The 27405-nt window shown below is 48.4% G+C and overlaps 1 protein-coding gene across 4 annotated transcripts in view; it reads right to left on the reverse strand.

Moving 5' to 3' along the window:
- Positions 1–5541: 5541 nt before the first annotated feature.
- Positions 5542–27405, reverse strand: part of NOS1 (nitric oxide synthase 1) — a 178231-nt gene continuing 156367 nt past the window's right edge. For all 4 annotated transcript variants that reach the window (XM_053589651.1, XM_053589653.1, XM_053589650.1 and 1 more), the window contains 11 exons: positions 25960–26098; positions 25445–25523; positions 19496–19689; positions 17520–17689; positions 13102–13312; positions 12478–12565; positions 11186–11307; positions 10148–10296; positions 8578–8772; positions 7308–7426; positions 5542–6065 (listed from right to left, as the gene is read on the reverse strand). In XM_053589651.1, the coding sequence (XP_053445626.1) occupies positions 6050–6065; positions 7308–7426; positions 8578–8772; positions 10148–10296; positions 11186–11307; positions 12478–12565; positions 13102–13312; positions 17520–17689; positions 19496–19689; positions 25445–25523; positions 25960–26098 (1482 nt within the window). In that variant the 3' untranslated portion in view covers positions 5542–6049. The remainder of the gene's footprint in view (positions 6066–7307; positions 7427–8577; positions 8773–10147; positions 10297–11185; positions 11308–12477; positions 12566–13101; positions 13313–17519; positions 17690–19495; positions 19690–25444; positions 25524–25959; positions 26099–27405) is intronic.

Consider the following 27405-nt stretch of genomic DNA (forward strand, 5'->3'; position numbering starts at 1 on the left):
AGAGAACTTGGGTAATAAATCCAAAGTTGCACGTTAGCAAGCAGAAGAGCTAGGATTTGTTTTTGCTTTCACTTATTTTTAAGAGACAGGGTCTTCTCTGCAAGTGGCAAGATCTCCTGGGCTCAAGTGATCCTCTTGCCTCAGCCACATGAGTAGCTGGGGCTATGGATGGGCACCACTGTTTTCAGAAGAAGCCAGGATTTGAACCAAGATGGTCTGGGTGTCTTAGTGGTAGCATGGGGTGGTGGATGGGAAGGCAGGTTCTTGAGCCTGGGTTCAAATCCCATCTCTAACATTTATTAACTGTAGGCCTTGCAAAAGCTGTTTTATTTCCTTGTGCCTCAGTTTCCCAAGCATCAAAACATTCTTGTGACGTGGAGGAGGAAGGCAGGACAGTTTCTCCAGGGCCCTTGGTGTTGGGGAGGAGGGCAGAAGGGATGTTCAGCTGTGCCACCCAGATCCGTACCAAGAACCAAGAACTATTCCCCCAACTTCTGGGAATGCCTGCAGAGGTCCCCCTTGAAGGGTGGCTTCCACTGGAGAGAGCTGCCTGGCCCAAGATGGAGGGGTAAAAAAACCCAGCCTCTAGTCCCAAATCGGAACAGCTCTGAAAGATCACCCTTTGCCTCTGAGCAGACAGACCTTCCCCACCCCATCCTCTCCCTTTCCTTCCCAAGAGCACCCCCTTATCAGCTAGTTTCCTTCTAACTCTGCCCCAGAGCAGCCCTCCTGGGGCACCTGACCTGTGACAGTGGGCAAAGGTGTGAGAGATTCCAAGTAAATCTAACAAAAGACCGCAGCCACTAAGTTGAATCCACTTTTTAATGTTTTAATCATAATGCAAACAGGCATAAGTAGATTTTTTGTTGAATCCCATAAAATTAGAAGATGAGGGCTATACAGAAGAGCATGCGACGAACATAGCCTGGACAACCTCGCAAAGAGCGTGGGGCGGGCGTCAGTCCTTTGAGGACAGTGCTGGAGCACAGGGACACTTGGCAGAGATTAGCAGCATCGAGAGCTCAGAGGTAGGGGGATGGCCAAGTTTCTGATAGCATGTGTGTGTGTGGTGAGACGTGACACCGGCTCTGCCCACCGTCCCAGCTTCCCCAACCCCGAAACAGACACCTACAGGTGCAGGGATGTGGGTGCACAGCAGTGCAGCTCTCTGGGCCTTTGGAAAACCACTGTCTAGAATGGGGCTTACAGTCACAAGGACAACATGATGTGAACCGCAGAGGCAGAGTGGGAGGTGACCTCGGACCCAGCGCAAGAGCTCCGGACCTCAGCTGGTCTCAATCAGAACCAACACCAAGGCTGCAGCATTGGATGGAAACGAAGCGGTCATCCTCAGACTTGGGAGGGAGTCTGTGAAAACATACTTCTCCCCTCTCCCTTCAAAAACCTTCAAGTCTCAGCAGCAGGTAAAGGAAACCATGATCGGGCTAAGGAAGGCTCTGCTAGTTTGCTTTAGATCCTGGGGGCAGCTGTCAGAGATGGTGTTGACCCTGAAGTCCAAGAGGGGGGACATGGACCAATGCTTGATGACACGTTTGGCTGTCACATTGGCAAGAGTCTGCTACCAGCTCTTGTGGGTAGAGGCCAGGGTTGGTGCTCAACATTCTCCAATGCCCAGAACAGTCCCCATGACAAAGGAGTATCCACCCAAAATACCAACAGACCCGGGCCTGGAGTCTGTTAGAGCTTAGGAGTCCAATCTGGAATCTTTCATGTCCTAGAGTCATTTTCTAAAAGACTCCAAGGGGCAGTACGTTAAGGCAGATTGGCTCCTGCCTGCCAGGGCCAGCTCGTTCACTGGGGACTCTGTTTTGGACTAGACAGATATTCCCTTCTTGTCCACAACTGTTCAGATATTCCAGGACAAAACAAACGCATAAACAAACTAAGGCATATTGACTCCTGTCCACCCTCTTGCCTTTTGACAAGTATTAATAGAAAACAGACCCTAAACTGGCACAGTTTCCATGGCTGAAATTGTCCCTGAGTCCTTACATGAGAGACACAGCAGTGTTTGGGAAGAAGCAGCTTTTCATCTGGGGTCCTTTTGCCACCAGGCAGGGAGTGGCTATGGATCGAGGGGTGAGAGAAAGAGGCCAGGCCGGTGTCCACCCACAAAGGTCAAATCCATAATATCTGTGTTCAGTTTCTCTGGGAGGCAGACCCCTTCCCTCAGCCTCTCAGAACTGTGTTTTCTCCATCCCAGCTCCTGGACTTTAATTTTTGAGCCAACCAGACATTTGAATGCCAGGAACTTAGTGCAGGTTGGGGACAGACACTGAGTACAGACGATTTATACAGGACACTCAGCTAGGGTTTCTCTCTCCTTGTCACCTGCTGGCAGTCTCAGACTACCTGGTTGATTCAGAGGCTTTGAGGGTAAGGTGGGCAACAGTGACACACTGGCGGTGGAAATACACCAGGAAAAGGCTGCATGGGGGCTGATACCATGGAGGGAAAAGGGCTCTAGCATCTGGTGTGCCCACCCAGCAGGACCGTCTGCCCTGTGGGCGAAGTGAGAACACCTCTTGTTTGTTTTGGGCTTAGGGTAAAAATCTGACTTCTTTGGAAGCCCAAAGCAGGTGGCTGCTGAGAGCATGTTTGGCAGGAAGATCCTGTGGTCTCAGACCAGAGCATCTAGACATGGCTGAATCTTGAAAGGATTCACCCTGTCCACTCTGGAGAAGCTGACTCTCATGTCAGCATTGAGAAATTTTTCTCTCGAGCCTGTTCTTCCTCCTGAGACCCCTTTCTCAGCTAGAGCAGGACTCCAATTTCTCCTTTGTCTTCACCTTCCACAGCAGATGGGGCACCGAGCCCTGTTGATTCATCCCCCGGAATCTCTTTACCACAACCCCTGCTCCTTCCCTCACTTAGGTCTTGGTGACAGCAACAACCCAGCAGTGTCTCAACAAGCCACACTTTATGCTGTGGGCAGAACGTTATTCCCCAAGCACGACTCAATCACCTTAATTTCACCTTTTGAAAAACACTCTTAGGAACTAGGAACTCCCTGCCCAATAAAGTCTAAATTCCTCACCTCTCCCCACTGTCTGGCCCGGGTGTTCTTTCATCACCACTCTCTCCAGTCTTGCAAAGCCAGCCTTGACTTACCCAGATGCTCCCTGTCCATGCCTTTCCTCTCTCTCCCCCTCTTCCTGTAAACTCTGATCTTTCAAAACCCATCAGTAAAGCCCCACCCATTTCTGAAACACCAGGCACTTAGGGGGTTAGAAGGGTGTCTCTCCTCACCAGATTCTAACCTTCTACAAGAGAGGAACTTGGTTTTGCTTATCGCTGCTGCTTTCCGCACACCAGGGAAGCAAGACACGTATTCAGCGAAACATTAAAGTTTGACAGCTTTAGAGCTAGTTACTATAACTGGGCGTTTTATGGGCATTGTCTCATTCCATCCATCTTGTTATACAGACTCCGAGAGGTCAGGTAATCAGTTCACAGTCATCTGCACAGATGTGCATAAACATCTGGACCAACAGCCAGGATCTGTACCTATCTCAGCTTCCAAACTCCACTTTGGTGGGCCTGAAGCATTTCCCGCAAAAGATACCTGGCTGTCTCACTCCAAAGAACCACAAGAAGCCCTCCCTCCTCCCAGGAAGCTTAATTACTTCTGTTCCTTTGCAACACAAGGTGTGAGAACCGGATTCACAGTGAGGGTAGGAGAGCATGATATTGTGGCTTCCCTGTTTCAGTAGACATCTCATTCTTCCCAAACTCAGTTTTGTGAAATGGCATCGGTGCTTCCAATTCATTGGCAAAAGGGAAATAAACGGGCCACCTCTGGGTAACCCTCAAATTCCCAGTCGCCTCTATTTTTGCTCACTTGTTGCTTATCAACCATCTTTGCACCTTTTGTTGGCTACGAGGGCCTGATCTAAAAACCACCACAAGAGGGCAGTATTTGTCCACCCTGGATCTGAGCTGAATTCTAAATCTGGGCTCCGCTAGGCCTCTTCTTTTGATGAGTTACAACAGTGAGGCCTTCTGATATCAAGAATTCTGGCAAATGAGAGAAACATATCAGACCAGTCTCCCATCTTCTAGCCAGGAATCATGAAGCAGCTTGTGTTGGGTTGAAAGGTGTTTACTTACACATATGAAAAAATCTTTCTTGAGAAGAAAGATGAATCTTGGTTATATAATTATTTATTTGGATTCCCTGACAAAATTGGGTAATGTTTTCATTTTTCTGTCCGCTACTGAAAGGGCAGGGATATGTAGGAAGGAGTGCCCGGCACATAGTAAGTTCTCCTAAGTATTTATTTGGCGATGAGAAAATCATTCATGCCTAAAGCTGGACTTGGAGGAAAGCATTGATTAGTTTCTTTTTGATGGAGACTGGACACAGCAGAGCTCAACATACTGGCTGAAACTTTTTTTTTGGCTGAATACTTCTTTTCCACCCTACAGGTGATCCCTGTAGGCTGGGGGCCACCAGAATTTCTTGGCGCTTTCTGGGTGCTGCCTGACCTTGACCTTTACCACTTAGGCTTAGACAGATTCCTCCTGCAGTATATTTTAAGAAGGGTAAACTCAACATGTTACCTCCTAGGGAAAAACTGCACTAGCCCTAATTCCTAATGAAGACTCTGCTGCTCATTTTTTATCTGAGCTGAGGGTCATTTATTTACCAAAATGATTCTAACAGATTATAGAAATCTGGGGATCAATTGTAGAGGCCCCAATCCTAGGGGTCAGGTTCATGGCACCCTGAGTTGTGGTTCCTACCGAGGACGCCATGGGGTAGTACCTCAGTAGGGAATTTCTCTCCAACCCGATCCACTTTAAACTGGTTTTCATTATTTTATCCCCAAGGGTGAAGCAACGCACCTTATTTAGGGAATAAAAAAATCACATTTTTCCTTGGTATTGTTTCTGGTCCTCAAAACTTTAAAGTTCAGCCCATTCTTATTTTTTAGGCTGATAGCACATGACCTAGGGAAACTGAGAAAACTGAGTTGTCCAAAGTTACCCAGTGGCAAAGTGAGAAGATCCTTATTTCCAGCATACTCCCGTGGACGTTACTTCTGGGCCTTATAGATGGGACCTGGGGTGGTGGAGGGCAGGGGATAATATGGATGTAGACAAATCAGGTGGTCTTGACTGGGATGGAGGTTTGGGGAGGGATTTTGCCCAGTTGTTCCAACAGGTTCATTTTCCAGTGAGGGCTCCCCTCATTGGTGCTGGAATCTAAGGGCCTCTAATTCTGGGATTGCCACTTTTGTTGGGAGATTTCCCTCTTAATCATCACATTCAGCCCCCAAAAGTCGAATCCATGTTCAGGGGCCCTGATCCTTTGTAACCAGGACAGTTAGGGGGCTCTCAAGTGTTTCAGGGACACCAGCGTGGACCCTTAATTATGTATGTGAGAGGAATTAATACGGGCCAGGGGCATATTTCTTGGCACTGAAGGTTCTTCAACAAAGGCAGTGGACTCATGTCTAAGATCAACACATTTGCACAGGCAAGAAGACAGACGAGGGACGTGGGACATCACATGCACACGTGCGCGTGCGCACACACATACACCCACACGTGTGACCAAAGCATCATCATAAAAAAGGAGAAGAGGGGACTCCAGTGGCCAAGGGACTGGCTCAGAGAACTTGCGTCCAGTGCCTGCAGCCTTCCAGGGGAACCCTAAAGAACAACGCCCAACAGGAGCAGCTGCCACGTTCCAGTGGTTTCATGCACCCGTGGTGTGCCCTTGTCAGCAGGAGAGGCGGAGGGAAGAGAATTTTGTAAGAGCCACCACAGAGTATAAAGGCATTGCATTGCAGCAGGAAAACTCAAGGAGGAAACCAGGAGGGCCGAGGAAACCACTGAGGGGCAAGATCCCAGAGGAGAAAAACCAGGACACAGCAACAAGGATGAGAGAGGCAGAGCGAGGGCTACATGGGGTCCTGGAGGACGGGGTCAGCAGCGTCTGTCCGTGCTTACAAAACCTGCAGCCACCCTGCCGGAGCACTTGGGCTGGCCACTCTGCATCCATCTTGGCAAGAAGGTCCAGTTAGGAGCTGAAAACCCTGTGGGGGAAGAAGTGGGGAGGGTAAGTCAGGAGGATGAAGGCCGCCCTGTTTCCTCCAAGAGACTCAGAGAAAGCCGCCTACCCTCTGGGCTCTGGCCCCATTGCTCTCATTTTTTCTGTGGCCCTAATGTCCTGGACACTGGCATATAGCGGGGGCTTGTCTCAAATGAATAAATAAATGAATGCTTGCTCACCAATACAAATGGCTGGGAGGAGGGACATTTAAAGGGTCTCCCCTTTGACAACCAAGGTAGTTATGATCTTAAAGGGAATGATGTGAGCCCACTGGACACAAAAGTTACATTTTTGTGATTGCCTTAAGGAGAAAACAATGAAGAGGCTGAGTTTAAGAAGTGAGTAGCAGGCTTATGCCTGTAATCCCAGCAATCTGGGAGGCTGAAGGGGGTGGACTGTCTGAGCTCAGGAGTTCGAGACCAGCCTGAGCAAAGTGAGACTCGTCTCTACTAAAAATGGAAAAATTAGCTGGGTGTTGTGGTGAGCACCTGTAGCCTCAGCTACTCGGTAAGCTGAGATAAGAAGATTGCTTGAGCCCAAGAGTTTGAGGTTGCTGTTAACTAGCTCAGGGTGACTGAATGAGACTCTGTCTCAGAAAAAGAAGTGAGTAGCATGTGTCTTGAGCAGCTGAGCTCCCAGCTAATTTAAGGCAATGGGCGTTCAGGTGTCCTGCAGCAGGGAATAGGTAGGGGGACAGGACTGGGCAGGGGATTACAAGGTGGCCGTGTCATGTATTTTCAGTAAGGTTTAAATAGTGAGATTCAATCCCAGTTTCATGGTGCCTCAGACTCTTTCCAGCAATTTCTGGAGTTGAGTGAAAGTATCAAAATCATTATGAGTTGTAATCTGCATCCCTGAGAAAGCCCTCAGCAATGTGGGGCTGAGGGAGCTGCTTGGTATAAAGGTCACAGAACAATTTCCCAGAGGCAGGAGCCATCGTTCCACTAGGGGGCGCTCACAAGGAGCCAGCACGCAAGCGCCCAAAGCAGGTGTTCCCGCCTATGCTCTCCAGGGGCCCTCAGAGAAATGCAGTTCCCCAGCTAAATGCAAACTACTGCACGCAAACTCCTGGGGTGGCCCGGGCATTTGCGTTTCTAATGTGTCCTCAGACAGTGTTGGTGCTGCTGGTCTGGGGACCCTACTGTGGGAAGCAGGACAGCCCTGCCCATCAGGACCCAAAGGCAAGGCTCTGCCCGCCCCCTGCCAAGGGATGCAGCCAGCTTACTCGTCAGTGTCTTTTTTGCTTTCTTCAATGAAGGCAATGGACTCAGATCTAAGGCGGTTGGTCACTTCATATGTTCGCAGGGTGACTCCGAAAATATCCTCATGATACCGGTTATCATCCTAGGGGACAGAGACAGTCGGGAAACAGCCCTCAAGTGCCAGACAAGGGCTCATAGAGGGGACAGACTTTGCTGACCCTGTTGGATGGAATATTCATAAAGAAGATGGTTCCTAAAGAAATGAGGCTGAAACCAGTGTCCCCACAACACCTTTGGCAGAGAACATGACATGGCCCTTAGGTTGCCATTCAGAAGCAACACTGCTGCTTTGTGGATTTGGAGGTCCCAAGAATCAATGAGGTGAAATGGAAACCTCACCATTCTCCTTTTTCCGTCCTCCACCATGCTCCTGCAAGTTCAGATCTGGGCAAAGGTGAGGTCAGCGTGAAATGTCATAGCCCACGGAGACCCACAGAGAGGAGAGGAAAGCGCTGTCAGTGCTCAGGGAACACCCACATGGCTGCCCAAAGTGGAGACATGAGTTGATCTGAAGATGCGATCTCCGCGCAGAAACAAATAAGCAAAGAGAAGAACCTCCTCTGAAGCCTTGAAAGGCAGCCCAGATGACAAATGACTTGTGGCCTCTGAGCATTTGTGAAGCTTTGGCAGAACTGAGGGGTGGGCAGTTAAGAATGTTTGATCTCTGATCATTGCTCATTTTAGGAAGGCAGGGAGGATGGAATCACTCCTAAAGGTCTGGGATTCAGTGTTTTCTATTTAGGACAGTTAGTCACACAGTTATGACATTGTTTGCTGGGCTGCCATTGGCTTCTACTCAACCTGTGGGCAAGTTAGGAAAAGGTTCTTCCTTTAGGGTAGAGAGTCAAGTGTAGGATGGTTTTCAGATCCTACTTGCTTCCCTTGGACAGATCTTTTGTGCAGTGCCCAACCTGTACAACTGTACAGAGCAGTACTGCAGCTTCTGGGAGTGGGACAAATTGGGTTGGGATAGTTTCTGTCTAGATATCCAGAGGTTCACCTACTTATTTTCATATATCACAGGCTCCGATCATATTTATGCATGCATGCACCTTCCTACTTTCTTAACCATTGTTTGGGACCACTTATATCCTCTACCCCCAGTGGTAAGTGCAAAAATCATGCAGGGACACCACCATGCTTCTCCTAAGTGTTAAGACAGGTGGGGTGAGAAAGAGGAGACAGGAGACTGGATGCCAGAAGGGGGATCCGAGAAGCCAGCCTGTTACTCACCCTCAGCCTGCTGATAAACACGCCGGCGTCCTCTGCCGAGAGCTTCCCCTGCTGGGTCATGATGCGCTGGACAGCTTTGAGGACGTCAGCGGCCATGGTGACATCCCCACAGACATAAATGTGGCCCCCTTGCTCCTTCAGAGCTCGGTACACGGCCTCAGCCAGCTGCTCTTGAAGGATGTCCTGCACGTACTTCTGCGGGGAGCAGAGGGCCGGTGAGAAGGGGCGGGGACATGTGATGTACCAGTTGTGGCTTGTGTTCTCCCTCCCCAGAAAGCAGAGAATGACTCGGGGGCTTACAGGCAAGGAGGATGTTTTGTGAGGTGTGATCCCAGGGACCCGGGGTAGGGGGCTGGGAAGTGTGACACAGGGAGGGTGGGCAAGTCAGTCTGGGGGTATATGAATACACCGCTTCCCACTCTGGGCACCTGCAGCTCCACTCTGCTGAAGACCCCCTCGGGAGCTGAGGAAAATGTCTCCCAGAGCCATCCCCTGGAGGAGCATAAGAGGGGGCCATTAACTACCTCTCCTCCCTGCTGGTGGCCGGTGGTCACCCATGGGGCATTGACACCTGTACACATCTAGCTGCAGGGCTGGTTACTGCAGATGTCCTATCATAGAGAGCCAGAGAATCCCTGGGACAGACAGCAAGTGACAGGGGTGAGGAGAGGGGCTGCCACAGTGGCAGCTGGAGAAAGATGGGCTAAGAGGCATGAGGGGGGCACCAGAGTGTCTAATACAATCTCCAGGGAACGTGTTCTGCTTATTCAGGATGTCTTTAACTTGTCCAGTGAGGCTGACACTCAGCTGGGACATCTCTGCATGGCTGCTCCAGCTATTAGTGTTACTAATATCGACACACTCCCACTTTGCTGTCAAATAGCCACTACCTGGACATGGTGAGTACTTCCCCCCCCCCCCCCAGGTGTCCTGGCTGTTTCCCTGGGATCCCCTGGACTCCCCTGTCCCCCCAGATCCAGTGGGACCATCCATGCTCCAGTCCTGTGGCCCATGTCCTCTCTGGTTGGTCCAGCCTCTCATGGACTGGTAAATATGTATTTTTTTAAATTCCTATTTTTAAACATTTGTAACATTTGTTATTATGGTAACACATACATCACTTAACATTTATCATCATAAACACTTCAAAGTGTACGATTCAGTGGCATGAAGTACCATTCACCATGTTATGTAACAATCACCTACCTAGTTCCAGAACTTTGTTACCCCAAATGGAAACCTCGCACCCATTAGCAGCCGCTTCCCGCTCTCCCCTCCCCCCAGCCCCTGGCAACCACGCATCTATTTTCTGTCTCCACGGATTTGCCCTTTCTGGGTATTGCATATAAGTGGCATCATAAAATGTGGGCTGTTAAATATTTTAAATAGATATTTTCCCTCTGCCTGCTTTCTGAATCACAGAGGAACTTTGCAGAGGGGTGTTCAGAATGCCTAAGTGCAAGGGGCTTTCTCAGAGTGGGATGCACAGTGTGGACTCACACGAATGTGTGTACCAGAGTGGGTGTGTGTCGGGCTGGGCCGGGGGTGCTGTGCGTAGGCTGGGGGTTACCTTTGGTTTGTCTGGCTCTCGGGAGTAGGCCGTGTACAGCTCTCTGAAGACCCCCTTGTTCTTGGCCTGTAGGGTCTCTTCCCTGTAGATGTGATCTATCTTGGATTGCCGGCACCCGAAGACCAGGATCATGGGGCAGGGACTCATGCCTGGGGACCAGGAAGACCTCCTGTCATCAATGGCTCTGCCATTGGGGGACTGGGGGGGATGGTTGAAGGGCCAGGAGTGAGGATTTAGGAGCTAAGGAGGCAACATGCAGACAGAGGCTCATGAACACTGGGGCAGGTGGGGATGTGCACACACAGAGACGCACACGTGCATACACGCAGGCACAGGAGAAGGAAGTAAAATGTGTTCAGACTTTGGAAGACCTCCCCTCTCTGGATCTCAATCCTTCCTTCTCCCTCCAACCCCCTCAGGCTACTCAGCAGCCCCCACCCTTGGGTAATGCTAAGAGCCCAGACTTAGGAGCTTGATGGCCTGAGTTCAAATCCCAGCTCTGTGTGAAGGTGAACAGCTTATTTAACTTTCTTTTTTTCTTCTTCTTTGTTTATTATTATTGTTTTTTGGAGACACAACAGTGTTTGGCATTTTTTGGTGCTCAGTAATTCCGTATTTGGTTTGTACCACAATTTGTAGGTTTCTCTCTCCCTCTCCTTCTCTCGGAGCTGATGTGTTGGGTCTCTCGCATAGCAGGGCCTGCTCTTGAATATCAGGTTGGTGACAGCCACATAAACACATCCGTCTGGGTAAGGACTAAAGCCTATCACCTCTGGGCTTTTGGATTTTTTTGAGCGGGCCACATTTTAACAGTCCAAGAAACACCCTGTGGGGATGCAGTTTCATGCCCTGGGACAAGCTGGGTGGAAGATTTGGTTGGACAGGTATTTGAATTACCCCATGAACTTCGTCTGTGGGCAGACTGCATTTCCCTGGCCCTCCCCAGGCAGTGATGCAATGGAGAGACAGTGCCACCGTTCTTTGGGCTGCTGTGACACAGCTGAGCCTCCCCAGATCTAGGGGGTAGGTATAACTCACCTTTATGTTGGATATCAAACTGGCGCTGCTGCCAGAAGCTTCGGAAAGGGGCAATGCCGGTGCCTGGGCCAACCAGGATGCAGGGGACTTGGGGATTTCGCGGCAGGTGGAAGCTGGGTGCACTGGACAAGGAAGAGAGAGACTCAGAATTCTTGCAGAGCTCAAGTCTGATCAAGCACAGTTGAGTCTTGGGTAGACCAGGTGGCCATCTTGGGTAGAAACACAGTGAGACTCACAGCTCGTCAACTGGGGCAGGCAGGTAAGAATGTTTTCAGGGTGGGAGGCCTACAGATTTGGGGAATTCCAAAATTTCAAAAATGGGAGTTCCTCGCGATCCTGGCTACTGCTCCATTCCCCAGTTGTCCTTGTTGCTGAGCTAAATCACAGAGGGCAGTGGGATTGATTCGACCCAGCACTTCTCTACTTCGCCACCACTGTTGTGTGGGGCTGTCCTGCACACTGTAGGATGCCAAGTGACACCCCTGGTCCCTGAGTTGTGACAACCCCAAAGTCTTCAAACGTTGTCAAATGTCCCGTGTAAGGAGCGGACCACTTGGCTTGAGAACCACTGTCTTACCTGTCCATGAAATCTTTAAATCAGGGAGTCACAGACTTCTGTGCATAAAAGAATCACACAGAGGTGCTACAAGTGTAGATTCTTGTACAATCCAGTAAGTTTGGGGACTCAGGACTCTATTTCAGAAACACCCCACGGTGTTGCCAAGGGTATGTGGACCCTGATGTGACTATTCTAACCTGTCTGAGAAAAATGATTGAGAAAAATGATTGTCTGCAGCCACTGCTGGGGTACAGAAGTTTCTGACTGGTGATGCAGATTCCTGTAATGGGCTCTGGTGTGTCCTTTACACCTTATTGTTGGGGGAAACCTCTAATTAACGGGGACCATTGGCTCTTCCGCCATCTTTAAGATATTGGGGCTGGATTCAGGGTGACCGGTAGGACTCAGATAGACATTTCCACAGCCCATAATTCCACAAAGGTGGAGACTATATGTGCCTGAATTTCCACGGTCGCCCCAGCATCTAGTACGGTACACATCCTTGTTAAATAGCTGTTGTATCAACTTGACTTTGACTTCCAGCTTGCTGTGTCACTCTGTCCTGTGATCCTGTATCCTTGATAACTTGGAGTAGTAATGCAGGACACTGGTCTCCATCCTGTGTGAACTGTCATCTCTCTAACCCCTTCAGGCTGGTCCACCTACCCCAAATCATGACATCGACACGCAGATTCGACATGCACCTGCTCGCTTCTCTCCATTGGCTACTCACCCTCTCACAAAACAGGGCACCACCTCATCAGCCTGTATCCGGTTGAGCCAGGAGGAGCACACGCCATGGTGAATTGGTCCTTCTCCATCTAGCAGAATAACCCAGGTCGCCTGGCTCACCCACTGTCCCCATGGTTTCCCCATCATAGCCTCCTCCCTGCTCCCACCGATGCAGAACACAGTATATTGTGCCTGTGCAGCTGCCTGGGGGTTCTGCTGGGTAGGGGTGGTTGGAATCAAATCCTGCCCTCTGATAGGCACTCTGGGTGCCTTGCTGGGATCCTGGTCTCAGAGCTCTCTTGGGCACTGTGCATTTTAATGGGGAAAATACAGAGCAGAGCTGGAGTGATTTGACCTACAACTAGCTGAGCATGATGCTGTGGAGAGTTCTCCCAGAGAAGGTGCAGGGGTGGCTTGTTCTAGTTATTGCCTTGGGCGCAGGAGAGGATGCAGAGACTAAAAGGGAGCTCAGGGTCTGTGCCGCTGGGGACAGTTCACCTGCTGCCTCTTCCCCCACTTGAGCAGGGGATTTGGGACGTAGAGGGTGGGTGGTGGTGTGGGGAGGCTTCTAGAGGGCTCCTGGGGAAAGATGCAGACCAGGAGGCCTCCCAGCAACTGCACTCACCTCGTGTGCGGTAGGAGACGATGGCCACGGTGAGGTGCACTTCGTCCGGGTACATGTCTGGGGAGGAGCTGATGGAATAGTAGCGAGGCTGCAGCAGGGACAGCTGTGTCAGGAGCAGGGTGGCAGGCATCTGGATGGACGGGAACTCCTCCAGTGCCTCCACGATGGTGGGGTTCTTGCCCCATTTCCATTCCTCGTACTCCTGCAAACCCTGTGCCGAGGAGAGGGTCAGAGGTGAACTTGAGTCCAGTGACAATGAGGACCTGAGGCGGTCCAGGAAGAAGGCAATACAAAAAGTAGTACAAGTGAACGGTTAAATAATGATCATTCGGTGCCAGGTTTTAATTCTCATGAGGACCTTCCGAAATAGGTCTTATTATCTCCATTTTATAGACAAGGATGCTGAGGGTTAGAGAGGACCTATGGCTGGTAGGTGGTGATGCTGGGTTTTGAATCTAAGCCAGGAGGTAAGCCTGTGAGATAAAGATGGTTTTCACATTAGTAAATGGTTGGAAAAAAAAAAAATCAAAGAAAGAATAATAGCTCGTGACACGAGAATAGGGTATGAAATTAAAACTTCAGCGTCCATAAATACCATTTGATTGGAATGTGGCCGCACCCTTTTGTTTACATACAAAGGCAGAGGAGAATACTTACCACTGAGCCTAAAACACAGGGTCCGGCAGAGGGATTGCCCTTTTGTGCTTGAGCGTGATATTGTTATGTTACAGAATGAAATGTTTACAATTTTGTAATAAAAGATTGGTATAGATTACATGCTTATGTAATGAAAGGTTGGCATAGAGCTTCATCTTTCTCTGCTCTTTTTTTGTTTTGTTTTGTTTTTTGAGACAGAGTCACACTTTGTCTCTCTCGGTAGAGTGCCGTGGCGTCGCAGCTTATGGCAACCTAAAACTCTTGGGCTCAAGGGATTTTCTTGCCTCAGCCTCCCAAGTAGCTGGGACTATAGGTACCCCCACAATGCCTGGCTATTTTTAGAGATGGGGTCTTGCTCTTGCTAAGGCTGGTCTCAAACTCTTGAGCTCCAGCAATCCACCTGCCTCAGCCTTCCAGAGGGCTAGGATTACAGGCATGAGCCACCATGTCCAGCCTCTTTTTTTTTTTAAGAGACAGGGGTCTTGCTCTGTTGTGTAGGCCGGTCTCGAATTCCTGGCCTCAGGTGATCCTACAGGACACCTGAGTTTCTTGGATTATAGCCATAAGCCACCATTCCTGGCTCTTGGGTAGGAATCTTGCTGAGCAAAGCCTCTTGGCAGTGTGGGACAGGCAAGCATTACTTTTGCCATTATTTGTAATTTGCATTATTTGCATCACACTCAAGCACCAAATGATGCTACATCTGTCAGACCCTGTATTTACTACCCAGCGGCCCTCTACAGAAAAAGTGTGCCGAACCGTCCTTTGGGTAGTCTGTGCCCAGAATCTGTGCTCGCAGGCAACACACACTCCTTATAGACAAGAGAGATACGTTGTAGGGGGGAAACGTGACACCCTAGGAGACACTGTGTCAGGTGGTAGCAGGCGCAGAATGCAGACCTATGATTTGTTGGTTGTGGGGACGGGAGATGCATTCTCAGAGAGTGTGTATGCGTCCATGACAGGAGGTGACAGCCCCGGAAAAACAGTTTGGGGTGTGTGGAGGAACATATTTGGGGGCGTGTTGACAGCAAGGCCCAGCTGTTATCTGGGAACAGAGAAACTCTCTGGGGCTCCGGAGGTATTTTTCCTCCGTTTTAGAAGACGCCTTCCAAGAGTGGAGAACCTGTGGTGTTCTGATTTCAAGATTGTTCTTTTTTAAGCACCAAAGGAGGCAAGAAAAGCTTCTTATGTCTCTGCTGCACCCTTTTAAATAAATGGATTTGTTATATAAAATTTGGATTCAGTCATAAGGCTGCACTTAAGGACCAGGAAGGCCACAGGTTTCCTTAAGGCCACTGCCCCACTCCCGAGAGGGCAACTCCTCATTGCTGGTATGTGGACAGAGACTCAGTTTCTGAGGCCAGGGGTAAAGTCTGTAACAAGTACACCCATGCTCCTAAAAGTCATCCTTGCTTTATTAACTGGGTATGGCATCCTTGGGAATGTGTCTCTCAGAGCCAGCATTACTGGCCTCCAGACGTAGAAGCATAATTGACCAAGAGCCCTGGTGTGAAAAAGTCACGGAGGGTGGTGGGTTCAAACCTGGCCCAGGCCAGCTAAACAATAATGACAACTGCAACAAAAAATAGCTGGGCGTTGTGGCAGGCGCCTGTAGTCCCAGCTACTTGGGTGGCTGAGGCAAGAGAATCGCTTGAGCCCAAGAGTTTGAGGTTGCTGTGAGTTGTGACTCTACAGCACTCTACCAAGGGTGACATAGTAAGACTCTGTCTCAAAAAAAAAAAAAAAAAGGAACCTGACATCCACCTGAAACTAATATCCATCCTGGTGTTGGCACCAGGTCTGAATTCCCCCAGTCTGCTCCCAGCCAATGACTGAGCATGGGAAGGACCTGGGCCTCCCCAGGGACCTTGCTGGTCCTTCCTTAAACTGCAATATAGTCTCAGATGCTTTTGCCCAACCTTCTTCCTTTTCCTTCACTTGGGATCAGACTTGTTTGAGTCTGATTGTTCTCCCAGCCTTTCTGGACTCCTTTCGCCTTTTCTCTCACACAAGTGTTTCTCCTAATAAAAATTCTTGCTCACTAATCCTACCTTGCATTCTGTGCACTCTGGGGAAGAAAGGGACTAATACACACAGTTATATCAAGTTGTACTTTAAATAATCCTGTGCAACTAGTGCAATCTCTGGTATTTCTTCATATCTACCTCCCCCAACCCCCCAGCCACATTCATTAAAAGTTTTAAATCAAAGTTAGATTTGTATATAGTATAAAAGTTACATAATTTTGTAAAGCTCAAGATTAAAAATAATGGTCTCCTGTTCCACCTCTGCCATCTGTTTCCAGCTCCCTGGAGGTAACCACTTATAACTCTTTAAGTGTTTCCTCTGGTGTTGATTTTTGTATTTCTAAATAATATGCACTCACTAATTAGCCCCTTCCTTGCTGCTCACCATTCAATCCCCTTTCTTGACAGCAGAAGAAAGCTCAACTATCCTTTGCTGGAGGCTTGCTTATTAGGAAGGAGCCCCCAACTGGGAGGACCTCCGGGTGGTAGTCCTGGGTAAAATTCTTTTCTTTTCTTTTCTTTTTAGAGACAGGGGTTTTGCTGTTACCCAGGCTGGTCTCAAACTTTTGGCCTCAAGCGATTCTCCAGCCTAGTTCCCTGACTCACTGGGATTACAGGGGTGTGCCACATTCCTATGTGGGAATCTTTTTTTTTTTTTTTTCATGCTCTGGATTTGTATTTCCTTTTTAAATACAAACATAACCAATAGCATAAAATGTATTTAGAAGTTGGGACTGGTTAAAAAATAAAAATAAATAACAAATGACTCGATGAAAGAGGACTAAGAAAAGATGTTTTCATGTTGCTTTCCGTTGATCACTAAGAATCCAAACATAAATCAAGAGATAGCATCATGCATGGATTTAAAAACATATGGTCCTCATATGTATGGTCGTGTGCTGCATAATGCCATTTCAGTCAAAAATGATCCCTGTATAGGACTGTGGACTCCTAGGAGTATGATGAGTTAAAATAGTCCTGTCACCTAGCGATAGGAATATCATCTTAAGGTTGTAGCACAATGCGTTGCTCATGTGTTGGTGGTGCTGCTGCTGTAAACAGAAATATCTATACAGGCTTATGGGCTAGGAGCAATAAGCTATGACATGCAGCTTAGATACGTGGTAGGCTATACATCTAGGCCTGCGCAAGTACACCTGTGATGTCAACACAACAGTAAAATCACCCAACCACACGTTTCTCAGAGTCTTACTCACCAAGGCCTTGGAGAAGCTTGGCATGGGCAAGTCTCTAGTTCCTAAGGGTGATAGAGGCTGTTTGGTTCACCTTATCATCAGAGGCCTCTTATATCCAGTAGTCCTACCTAAAGCTCATCTACATCAGAACAAGCTTATATTTACACCAAGGCACTATTCTCTCAGTTTCCTTTTCTTCTAAGCTTGGGCTAAGATGGAACTCACGAAAGCGTAAGGTTCCAAAGGAAGGTAGAAAGAGTTAGAACAGCAATTTCTCTTGCAGCCTGAGAACGTTGAGATTCAAGGGAAGAGAAGGTCACTCTGGCTTTCCCAGGCATTAGTTAGAACAGGGAGCAGTGGTTATGCCTAGCAAAAACAGACTAGCCAGTAGGGCAACCTTGTGCAAATTAGAAAATGGAGCCCTTTGCTGAATACCGCCACCTGCTGGAATACTGCTGTAATAACAGTCTCACAACTCTGGCTACCAGGAGGTGAAAGGTATCCCTCCGGGTTGTGAGGAAGCCTAGGGACCCACCTTGCTGAGGACCAGAAGACGCTGCTTCTCCTTCTCGCTGGTGGCCAGGGAGGCAAACTGTTGCAGCTGCAGGGGTGTCGGAGGCGTGGTGATGTCCAGGTAGTATTTGAAGGCCTGGAAGATGGTGCAAGGTGGGAGGCGGAGCTCGTCCGTCCAGTTACTGATGACGCCTGCAGAGGCACAACTCGGGATGAGGGGTGGGGGCAGGAGGGCTTGGGTTCAAGTTCAGGGCTTAGGCCTGCCCCTGGAGCAGAGGATGGGGCCAGGTGAGCAGGATGGTCCTAGAGCCAAGCAACCCCTCAGCTCCCACCTTCCATATCTGGGATCCAGGGGACTGTCTGGTCACTCCATGACTATAAGAATCACAGCCAAAATCAGTTAGGCAAACTAGTCTAAAAATCAAAAAATAAATATGAAAAGAAGAGAAAAATTTTAAACTATTAAAATAGCACTGGATGAGAACAACCCAGTTCACTGGCATTTTACAGAATGAGCCTTCAGCTGAGTGTGAGATAGAGTCTGTTTTGATTCTCATGATGTCAGCCTTTCACCTGGAGTGGGATTCTAAAGTGAAAAATTACAAAAGTACTATTCTCAGTCCTTTATATTATTGACTCAGTTAATCTTCAACAATCCAAAGTGGTAAGTGTAGTTCTTATCCCCATTGAGGACAATAGAAGCACAGAGAGGTTAAGGAATTTGTCTAAAGTCACACAGCACATAAGTGTAAAGCCAGGCAGTCTGGCTTCAGACCTTGTTCTAATTCTTACATTGTACTGCCTCTGTGTACTTTCCATTTGATACGGTCCCTAAACACAGGCTCCCCTTCCTCAGGTGTTTAACCCCAGACAAAAAGCTGTTTCAGGTGGGCTTTGTTGCTTATGTCTATAATCCCAGCACTTTGGGAGGCTGAGACAGAAGGATTGATTGAGGCCAGGAGTTTGAGACCTGCCTGATCAATATAGTGAGACCCCCCCATTTTTAAACCCCCCCCAAAAAAAAGAAAAAAAAAAGAAGAAAAAAGCTCTGTTTCAACATAGAGGAAGAACTGGCTGGGTTGGATTTATTAAGAGAGTGTCTCGAAAGTGGTTCCTTCCTACAAGATTTTCTTTTTTTAGAGACACTCACTTTGTCACCCTCGGTAGAGTGCGTGGTGTCACAGCTCACAGCAATCTCCAACTCCTGGGCTTAGGCGATTCTGTTGCCTCAGCCTCCCGGGTAGCTGGGACCACAGGCACCCGCCACAACGCCTGGCTATTTTTTTGTTGCCGTTTGGCTGGGGCCAGGTTTGAACAGGCCACCCTTGGTATATGGGGCCGCACCCTACTCACTAAGCCACAGGTGCTGCCCTCAACGGGATTTTCAACAGGGCTTTGACTATATAGTGTTTTCACATTCTGCCCTGACTTTACACTCTGAGTGACAGTCATGGCATCAGAGGCTGCCAGGCAAGGTCACTGCAGTTTCTTCTACCTGGGCCCTGTGCCCACCTGTGCTTACTGAGATGAAGCCATGGAGACCTATTTTCCTCTGAAAGTTCTTCAATATGAATGGCAAGGATGGTCACTTAAATACATTGGAATTTGATCTAATGAGGTCAAGAACATGGGTTCAAGCCCTAGTTGGCCATCATGCTTTCAATTCGAAGAGGAGGAAGGATCAGACTCCGGTTGCTGCCTGTTTTTTTCTGAGGAGTAGTGGTGGTAAAGAAAGTAAGAATGGCTGCTGCTAAAATCAGTATCTAGCTGATACAGAAAGGTAGAAACTCTCTTTTCTCAGTGAGGAGCCATTGATGTCTCAGCATCAGGGAGATTGGCTCAGCTGGTTGGGCCAAGGATGCTAGATCAGCCAGCAGAAACGGGGAGTCTTCAGCCTCATAAGCTGGACTGGAGCCTGGGAAGAATGGTTCTCTTTGTCCCCAGACACCCACTACCTCTGGACTCCCTGGAGAAGGGGAGGGTGCCTGGGAGTATTACCTAGAGCCGTGTTCCGCTCCTCCAGCAGCTCCACTTTCACCATCTGGTTGACAGGAGGTGCATCTTCCAGGCGCTCAATCAGAGCATTCACCAGGTCCTCGTGGTTGCCAGGGAAGATGCCCAGGTGGTCTCCAGGCTGGTACTGTAGCTCCTGATTCCCATTGGTGTGGAGTCGCACAAAGATGGTTGATCGGCTGTAGGGAATTGCAGGAGATCAATAGGACAAGGGCTTCCAGCTACCACCCCCTTCCCTTTGCTTGTCTTTGGTGGCTGCAATTCCCTTCCTTCTGTTCTCATTCTTCTTGGGGTCTGAGCCAACCAAGCTTGTGCCCCCATCATTCCTCATGGAGGTTTTTTTTAATTATTTTATCAAGGTCACTTATGAAGTCCTCATTGCAAATCCAACCACTGTTTCCCAGGGCTCATCTGGATCACTGAAATAGCTACTCATGCCTTCTTCCCTACTTTCTTATTTTGGATTCTGGCACCCTTTCTTAGTACCAAGAGAGGTTCTCTCAAGGGCCAGTGTGCCATCAGAACCATAGGTAGTGGTCTCCAAACTGTGCAATTCCATCTCTCCTAGGGATTCCAAACTCCATTTCCCTTGGCAGCCAGGCATCCTCATATTATCGTGGTAGGGGAAAGAAGACCTGGCTTTAAGCTTGGGTTTCTCTTGGGCATAAATTCACCAATATCACAAAATCGAGAGCTCTAGAAAGAAAATCCAGAGGGAAATTCATTTTGCCTGCAGGGTCATGCCCTTTCACACTGAGTTTTGTGTTTCAAGTTCAGGAGTCCTCCTAACCAAAAGGCTTCATGGAAGAATGTGATTATCCTCGTCTCTTTTAAAGTTTTGGAACAGGTACACTGCATTTTACATGATACCTGCAAACAGTTTGGTAAATCAAAGCCTCTGCACCCTTTGTGCTCACACTGCTTCTCAGAACTGCCCCTTCTTGATGCTTGATATTCAACATGAAGTTTCTATATTCTCTATCGTATGTAAATCAACACTTGAATAGACCAATGGGACTCGCTATTTAAAGGAGTCTCTGGCACAACCGAGAGCCCTTTTGTGCTACAAATAGCCACCATTATTAAGAATAGTTTAGCTGGCACATTATTTTGGGGTGTCAAGTATTTTCTCCAAGCAAGGCACCCCCCGCCCTTAGTGTGGTGGGGAACTTGGCCGCCATAATTGGGAATGGCAGTGGTAGGAGTCTGGGATCCTGTCCTGTTTCTCTGGGCAGATCTCGCCCTGTGGACTTGTGTGATTGATTTCTCCTTTAAGCATACACGAGTCTTTGATTTCCAAGGCACCGTCACCTCCCGCAGGCGGACAGGAAGGGAATCGGCGGAGGCTGCCTGCCGGCAGGGGGCGCTGCGGGGTTTCTAATTTGGGAGCCTCCCCAGAGGGAGCCTTTGAAAGAGCCGCAAATCAATTCCCGCTTTCTTCTCAGAGCATCGTGATCTGTGCAAAATAGGAACGCGGAGGACCCAAACTTGCTGAGCTGGTTCACAAACACGGCCACTTCCCTTCAAGTCCTCTTAAATGAGGCTAAGGGGCAGGATGGGAAGGCAGCTAGCAGGTTGGCCTGAAGGTAGCCCCAGGCTCATCCCCTGCTGGGGTTTAACCAAGGCGAGGCTCTGCAAGCCATTTGCTGAGAGCCATTGAATGGCCGCCACTGATCCCACCTTGATGGGCTGCTCCTTGAGGCTTTGCTGAAAAGCTGATGCTCTGGGGGTAGAGCTGGCTTGGAAATCAATTATCTTCAATCTCAGTTCTGCTGGGGGTTTCTAAGTGTAGGATTCTTAAATTATTAATTTTTTTCTTAAAGCTTGGGACATATATGGACCACGGAGAAGCACACAGGGACAGGGGCAATAAGGCAGTATTGCGACAGCAGCAGCCATTTGGGTCTATCCCATCCTCTACCAGAGTGTTCCCTGTGTGACATGTTTATATACACACACACACACACACACACACACACACACACACACACGGCAGTGGTTCAATGACAGGTTCACAGATGAAAAAATAATCTGTTAACACCCAGCATTAGACAATGGGGGAGAAATAACTGATCTTCATTCTTCCATGAAAAGAGTCAGTATTATCAGTTGTGAGCTATTGGAGTTAATAAGGCTTGGTCATTTAACACATTTTTATTGAATGTTACACACTATTCTAGACACTGGTGAGAGAGTGTGGGGTAAGGATGACAAAGTGCCCTGTTCTCATTGAGACGTCACTTAAAAGATCTCCGGTGGGGTTGGTGATATGGATGGGTGGGTGGTGACAGGTTGGGGGCTGGGGACATCATCAGATAGGACAGTAAGGGAGGACTCTCTGGTGAGCTGACACTTGCATAGAGAACTAAGCAATGAGAAGGAGTGGATGTACAAACATCTACAGGCGCAGTGTTCCAGGAAGGGGGCAGAGCATGTGCAAAGGCCCTGAGGCAGGAAAAAGAGTGACATGTTCAAGGAAGGGAAAGAAGCCTGCAGCATCTGGAGAGTGGCAGGAGCCAGATCATAAGAGCCTTGTCAATACCTTTCATGATGAGGGTTTTGGGAGTTTACCCTAAGTCCAGTGGGAAGCCATCAGAGGCTGTGAAACTGCTTCAATTTACGGTTTTAAAATATTCCTCTGGCTGCTATTTGGAAAATGGATCTTTGAGAGAAAAATCAAGAAACAAGGACACACATTGGGTGGCTGTTCCAGTCACTCAGACTGGACATGGATATGGCTTTGCTCAAGGTGGTGGATCTATGATGTAGTTGAGAGACAAGGCCAAAGCCATCCACTGAGGGACCTGTGAGGCCTGTGCGGGGAGAGAGGAGGTGAGGATGACACTGGAGACTTTGGCTGAAGCCAAATGTTGATGTCCTCTATTGAGATGGGGAAGGCTGCAGTGAAGCAATGTTATTTTCAGGGCGGTGAGAATGAAGAGTTCTCTCCATCAAGAACTCTCCCTTTTAATACCCTCCCCACTCCATTGCTTGGCCCCTTTTCTAACCTTGGCTACTGCTCTTCTTTCTTCCTGGAGCCCCTCCTTGCTTCTGCCTATCCAAGGCCCACCCTCCCCAAGAGGTTCATCTCAAGCCCTGCTCCCCTCCTCCTCCTGACAATCTAGGATAAATTATCTACACCCCACCCATTAGCACTCCATTATATGCCCTTCTCTGTAACATTTGCTAATTGTTGTGTGTACATTAGAAAATTTATTTCCAGGCGGTGATAGTGGTCACTTCTCTCTTAAGATTTGCAAGGATCACCCTCAAAAGGCTGCTTTCTTCCTCTTAAGCACTTTGCTTGCCATTAAGGGTCTCTCGTGGGGTGATTAGTGATATCTTGGTGATGGTCTCTTGAGCCAAACAGCCTAACTTTGGCCTTGGGCAGGAAAGAATGGGAGAGTCAAGGTTTTCCACTCAGTTATCTCTTTTTTTCTTTTTTATAAAGAAAAACCTTATGAAGCTGGAAATGGTATTCAGCCTGCAAACAGATAATGCTATAGCGCACGCTTTTAAAGAGATAAATACCAAAAAAAAAAAAAAAAAAGAGATAAATACCTAGGTATGATGTGGTCATTTTTGTGCTAATTCATAACTGATTTTAATACAATGTTCCAGTTCCTGATCTTATTTGAATTATTCTCCCCCTGGTCACTTTTAAGCTCTCGCCTAAAAGTCAGTTACCCCTTTTGGAGGTGGGTGGGGACTGATTTGGGGGCTTTGGTTCAACTTAGCATCAAAATATTTGCATGTTTCCTACTTATGTGCTATGGTTTAGGGAGTAGTTTTAGTAAACTGGTCTTTCACAGTTTGTTACCAAAAGACATTTCCAGTTGATTCTTAGGCCTTCTCTTCCAATGTGACATAAGCCGTACCTTTCCACAGGACAGAAATGAGGTCCCTCTTTATATCAGAGGTTATTATGCTTTGAATATTGCATTTGCCTAATTACTCAAAGAGATTAATTTTCCCAAGCCATTCCTGTAATGTTTGAGGATCCATGGTAGAGCATGAATGCCCTGGGGTTCTATTCTGTTGATCACTTTTTTTTTTTTTTTTTGTAGAGACAGAGTCTCACTGTACCGCCCTCGGGTAGAGTGCCGTGGAGTCACACGGCTCACAGCAACCTCTAACTCTTGGGCTTACGCGATTCTCTTGCCTCAGCCTCCCGAGCAGCTGGGACTACAGGCACCCGCCACAACGCCCGGCTATTTTTTTGTTGCCGTTTGGCCGGGGCTGGGTTTGAACCCGCCACCCTCGGCATATGGGGCCGGCGCCCTACTCACTGAGCTACTGGCGCCGCCCTGTTGATCACTTTTAATCAAAGGTTTGGAAGACTACGTGGAAACATGCATACTAAATTTGCAGGTGACATGAAGCTGGGTGAATAAGGAACAGGAATGGGACTCTGTGATCTGCTGTTGCTTTATGTACCTTGTCCTCAATTCTCACAGCAGCCTTGCAATGCTGTTGAGGCCATCTGTGTAGCCATTTGGCACACGATTTTGGATTCAGATAACCAGGTCAGTGTGACCTTGAAAAAGTCACTTGCATTTTCAAACTGTCATTTCTCATATTTAAAAAATAGATGATTATATTACTGACTTCTCAGGTTGCTCAAATCATGAGAAATCAAAACACAGGGCTTAGAACACAGAAAGCTCTAGATACACATCAGCAATCTTTATAGTCATCATTCCCGTTTCACAGAGACAGTGACAGGGATTCAGAGCACCTGAGTGAATGGCCCAAGGCCACACAGCTACTGTGGGGGCAGAGCTGAGGTCAGAACCCACAGAGCCCACTCTTTGTAATATGCTGTGCTGAGAATCAACCTCTCAAAGGATCTTCCTGGGCTGTCACTGCAAAGTGGAAAAGATTCCATCCAACAGGGATCAATGCAAGGCCCCTCATTAGCGCTAAAAACATTACTTCTACAAGTAGAGGGATGGACAGACCTGGTTTGATCATTTCAAAAAGATGTGATGTCTGAGAGCAGCAGCAAAGTGAGCTTAATGGAAGAATGGAATGGCTGTCAGAACCACGCCTGCAATCTCGGTTGGCATTAGAGTGCCCTGTTCAGATGGGTGGTGATAATAATAGCCTCGGCGCACTCTGCAGTGATCACACGACCTCCAGTGCCCTGTGACCAGGTCTGAGGATGTCATTTGCAGCAGGATGGAGTGTGTGTCCTTCTACTAAAGCCAAGAGCTTGGGAAATCAGTTCTTAGCAAGCATGACTCGCAGGGACGGGGATCCACGTGGGACACTGGTCAATGTCATTGGCTATTTGTAGGTCTCTCATTTGGGAGAAGTTAATTTGCTTTGCTTGTTACTGGACAGTAGGACTGGGTTTAAAATAAAGTGTTAGGAAGACATGCTTTGGTTACATTAGATATGAAAGATTTGCTTCTGTTGGATATTAAGGTAATTTCTAACAATTAGGACTTCTGAACACAGAGTGGGCTGTTTTGTGAGGGAATGAACCTACCATAGTCCCACAGAAATTTCAGCAGAGTTTGGGTAACCAGTTTTCATCCCTCTGTGACAAAATGACCCAGGATAAGGAAATGCTTGGACTAAGCGACTGTTGCCCAAGATGCTGTGGCACTGCGAGCTGACCGCAGTTCTGGGGGGTGTGGTCCACTGTTAAATGTTGCTCATAAAACCCTTTTCTCTCCCCTTTTCACAACGATCAGCACCATCTCCTTTTCCATCCCTTCAGGTGGGAGCGTGGCCAACACGGAGCGGGAGCCCCAGATGCTACACACAAAGCAGCAAGCAGGGTCTCTCCGGCACTTTGCAATGGTTGGGAGACAGGAAGCCAGTCTTTGGAGGGAACAGGACTAAATAGCTGGGCATTGTAGCCTCTCTCACGTCAGTGGCATCTGGGAGCAAGGCGGGTAACTGCCTGAACCAAAGCACTCTTACCTGGATTTAGGGCTCTGGAGGTTTTGGCGGCTAAGGAGCCGGGCGGCTGCGACTCGCTTTTTGTGGACATTGGATAGACCTGTGGGTAGAAAGACAACATGGTCTTCCTGAGATGGGGTCACACAGTCGTCCATAAAAACTCTTACTGGCCCTCTGCTCACACCCCAACTGCCCTCCTCAGTAAAGAGATGGGAGAGAAGAGGCCAAACAGTATTGGTTGGCATGAGTGGGGGGCTGTGAACAATGTGGGACAAAAAGTAAATATGGCTGAACTAAGTTGAGAGGAGGATACATCAGAGGATACTTCAAGCCTGCTGAGACTCTTTCCCGCACACACATTACTGAGCACGGGCAGCAGCCCTGTGTTCACCATGGGAGGGCTGCACCTAAGGGGTCAAAACCACCAAGCCCATCTTCTCCCTTGAGCACCTTCCAGGGGTGAGATCTCCACCTGTCCCTCCCCTCCCCTCCACTGTCATGAATCCCCACACCCCCCACAGGGTGACGGGCCGTACCTTGTGTAAGTTCTGGAGCTTCGGCCACGTAGGTGAGGCGGAACTTGTTCCTCTTCCAGCTGCGGTCGTTGCTGATGAGGGAATTGTTTGCCTTCTCAATGTTGACGTCATCCCCCACGCAGAACACATCACAGGCTGCCTGTGGCGGGCACAGGGCTTTCGGTGACTTCATTTAGCCAAGAAGGTTTCTTCTCTAATAGCTCCAAGTCATGGCACGGTCCCTCCACCCACCAATTCATCCATCTCTCCTCCTCTCTCCCTCCCTCCCTTCCTTCCTTATGTTTACCCACCCACCCATCCACTCACCTACACATTCATCCCTCCACCCACCCATCCACTCACCTACACACTCATCCCTCCACCCACCCATCCACTCACCTACACACTCATCCCTCCACCCACCCATCCACTCACCTACACACTCATCCCTCCACCCACCCATCCACTCACCTACACACTCATCCCTCCACCCACCCATCCACTCACCTACACACTCATCCCTCCACCCACCCATCCACTCACCTACACACTCATCCCTCCACCCACCCATCCACTCACCTACACACTCATCCCTCCACCCACCCTTCCTTTATTTCTTCCAACCATTCACCTAACCGATCCACCCCTCTCTGCATCCCTCACTCTTTTTCCCTTCCTTCTTTCAATCTCTCTATCCACCCTTCTTTCCTCCCTTTCTTTTATCCATTTACCTACTTACTCATCCGCCCCTTCCACCCCTCCACCCCCCATCTCTCCTCCCTTCTCTCCCTCCTTTCTCTCCCCTCCCTCCCTCCCTCCCTTCCTTCCTCCCACCAATCCATCCATTCACTCATCTGCCCATCCACCCTTCCATAGATACCTCCCTCCATCCTCCCTTCTTTCTCCCTTCCATCTGTCCATCTATCCAACAATCTTACATTTGTTTGAGTGCCTTTGATGTGCTGGACAGATCATATTTACCATTGATCCTTTAGGTCCTAACTTTTACTTCAGATACAATTCTATGATGTCACTTATTCCTCAAAACAACATGTGTAGAGATTTGACATTGAAAAAGAAAGTAAACACCTTAGAATTTCCTATAAAAAGGCAGAATATATTGAATTTCTGGATGCCTGCATATACAATTTTTTTCTTCTTTATCATTATTATTATTATTTTTGGGGGGGGTCAAGCTCATTAGTCCTTCAACTTCGAGGATCCTAGGAATTACTCTTCAGAACATTCACAAGCTTGGGCCACCACTACCACCAGTTAGTTCCAGAACATTGTTATCATTCCCCAAAGAAAACTTTGTATCTATCAGCAGTCACTCCCATTTCCTACTTGTTCCCCAGCCTTTGGCAACTACTAATCTGCTTTCTGTCACTATGGATTTTCTGATTCTAGACATTTCATATAAATGGAACCCAATGTATGGTCGGCATCTTCCACTTAGTTCCTGTG

This window comes from Nycticebus coucang, chromosome 4, assembly GCF_027406575.1.
Source record: "Nycticebus coucang isolate mNycCou1 chromosome 4, mNycCou1.pri, whole genome shotgun sequence".
In the NCBI taxonomy this organism is placed as follows: Eukaryota; Metazoa; Chordata; class Mammalia; order Primates; family Lorisidae; genus Nycticebus; species Nycticebus coucang.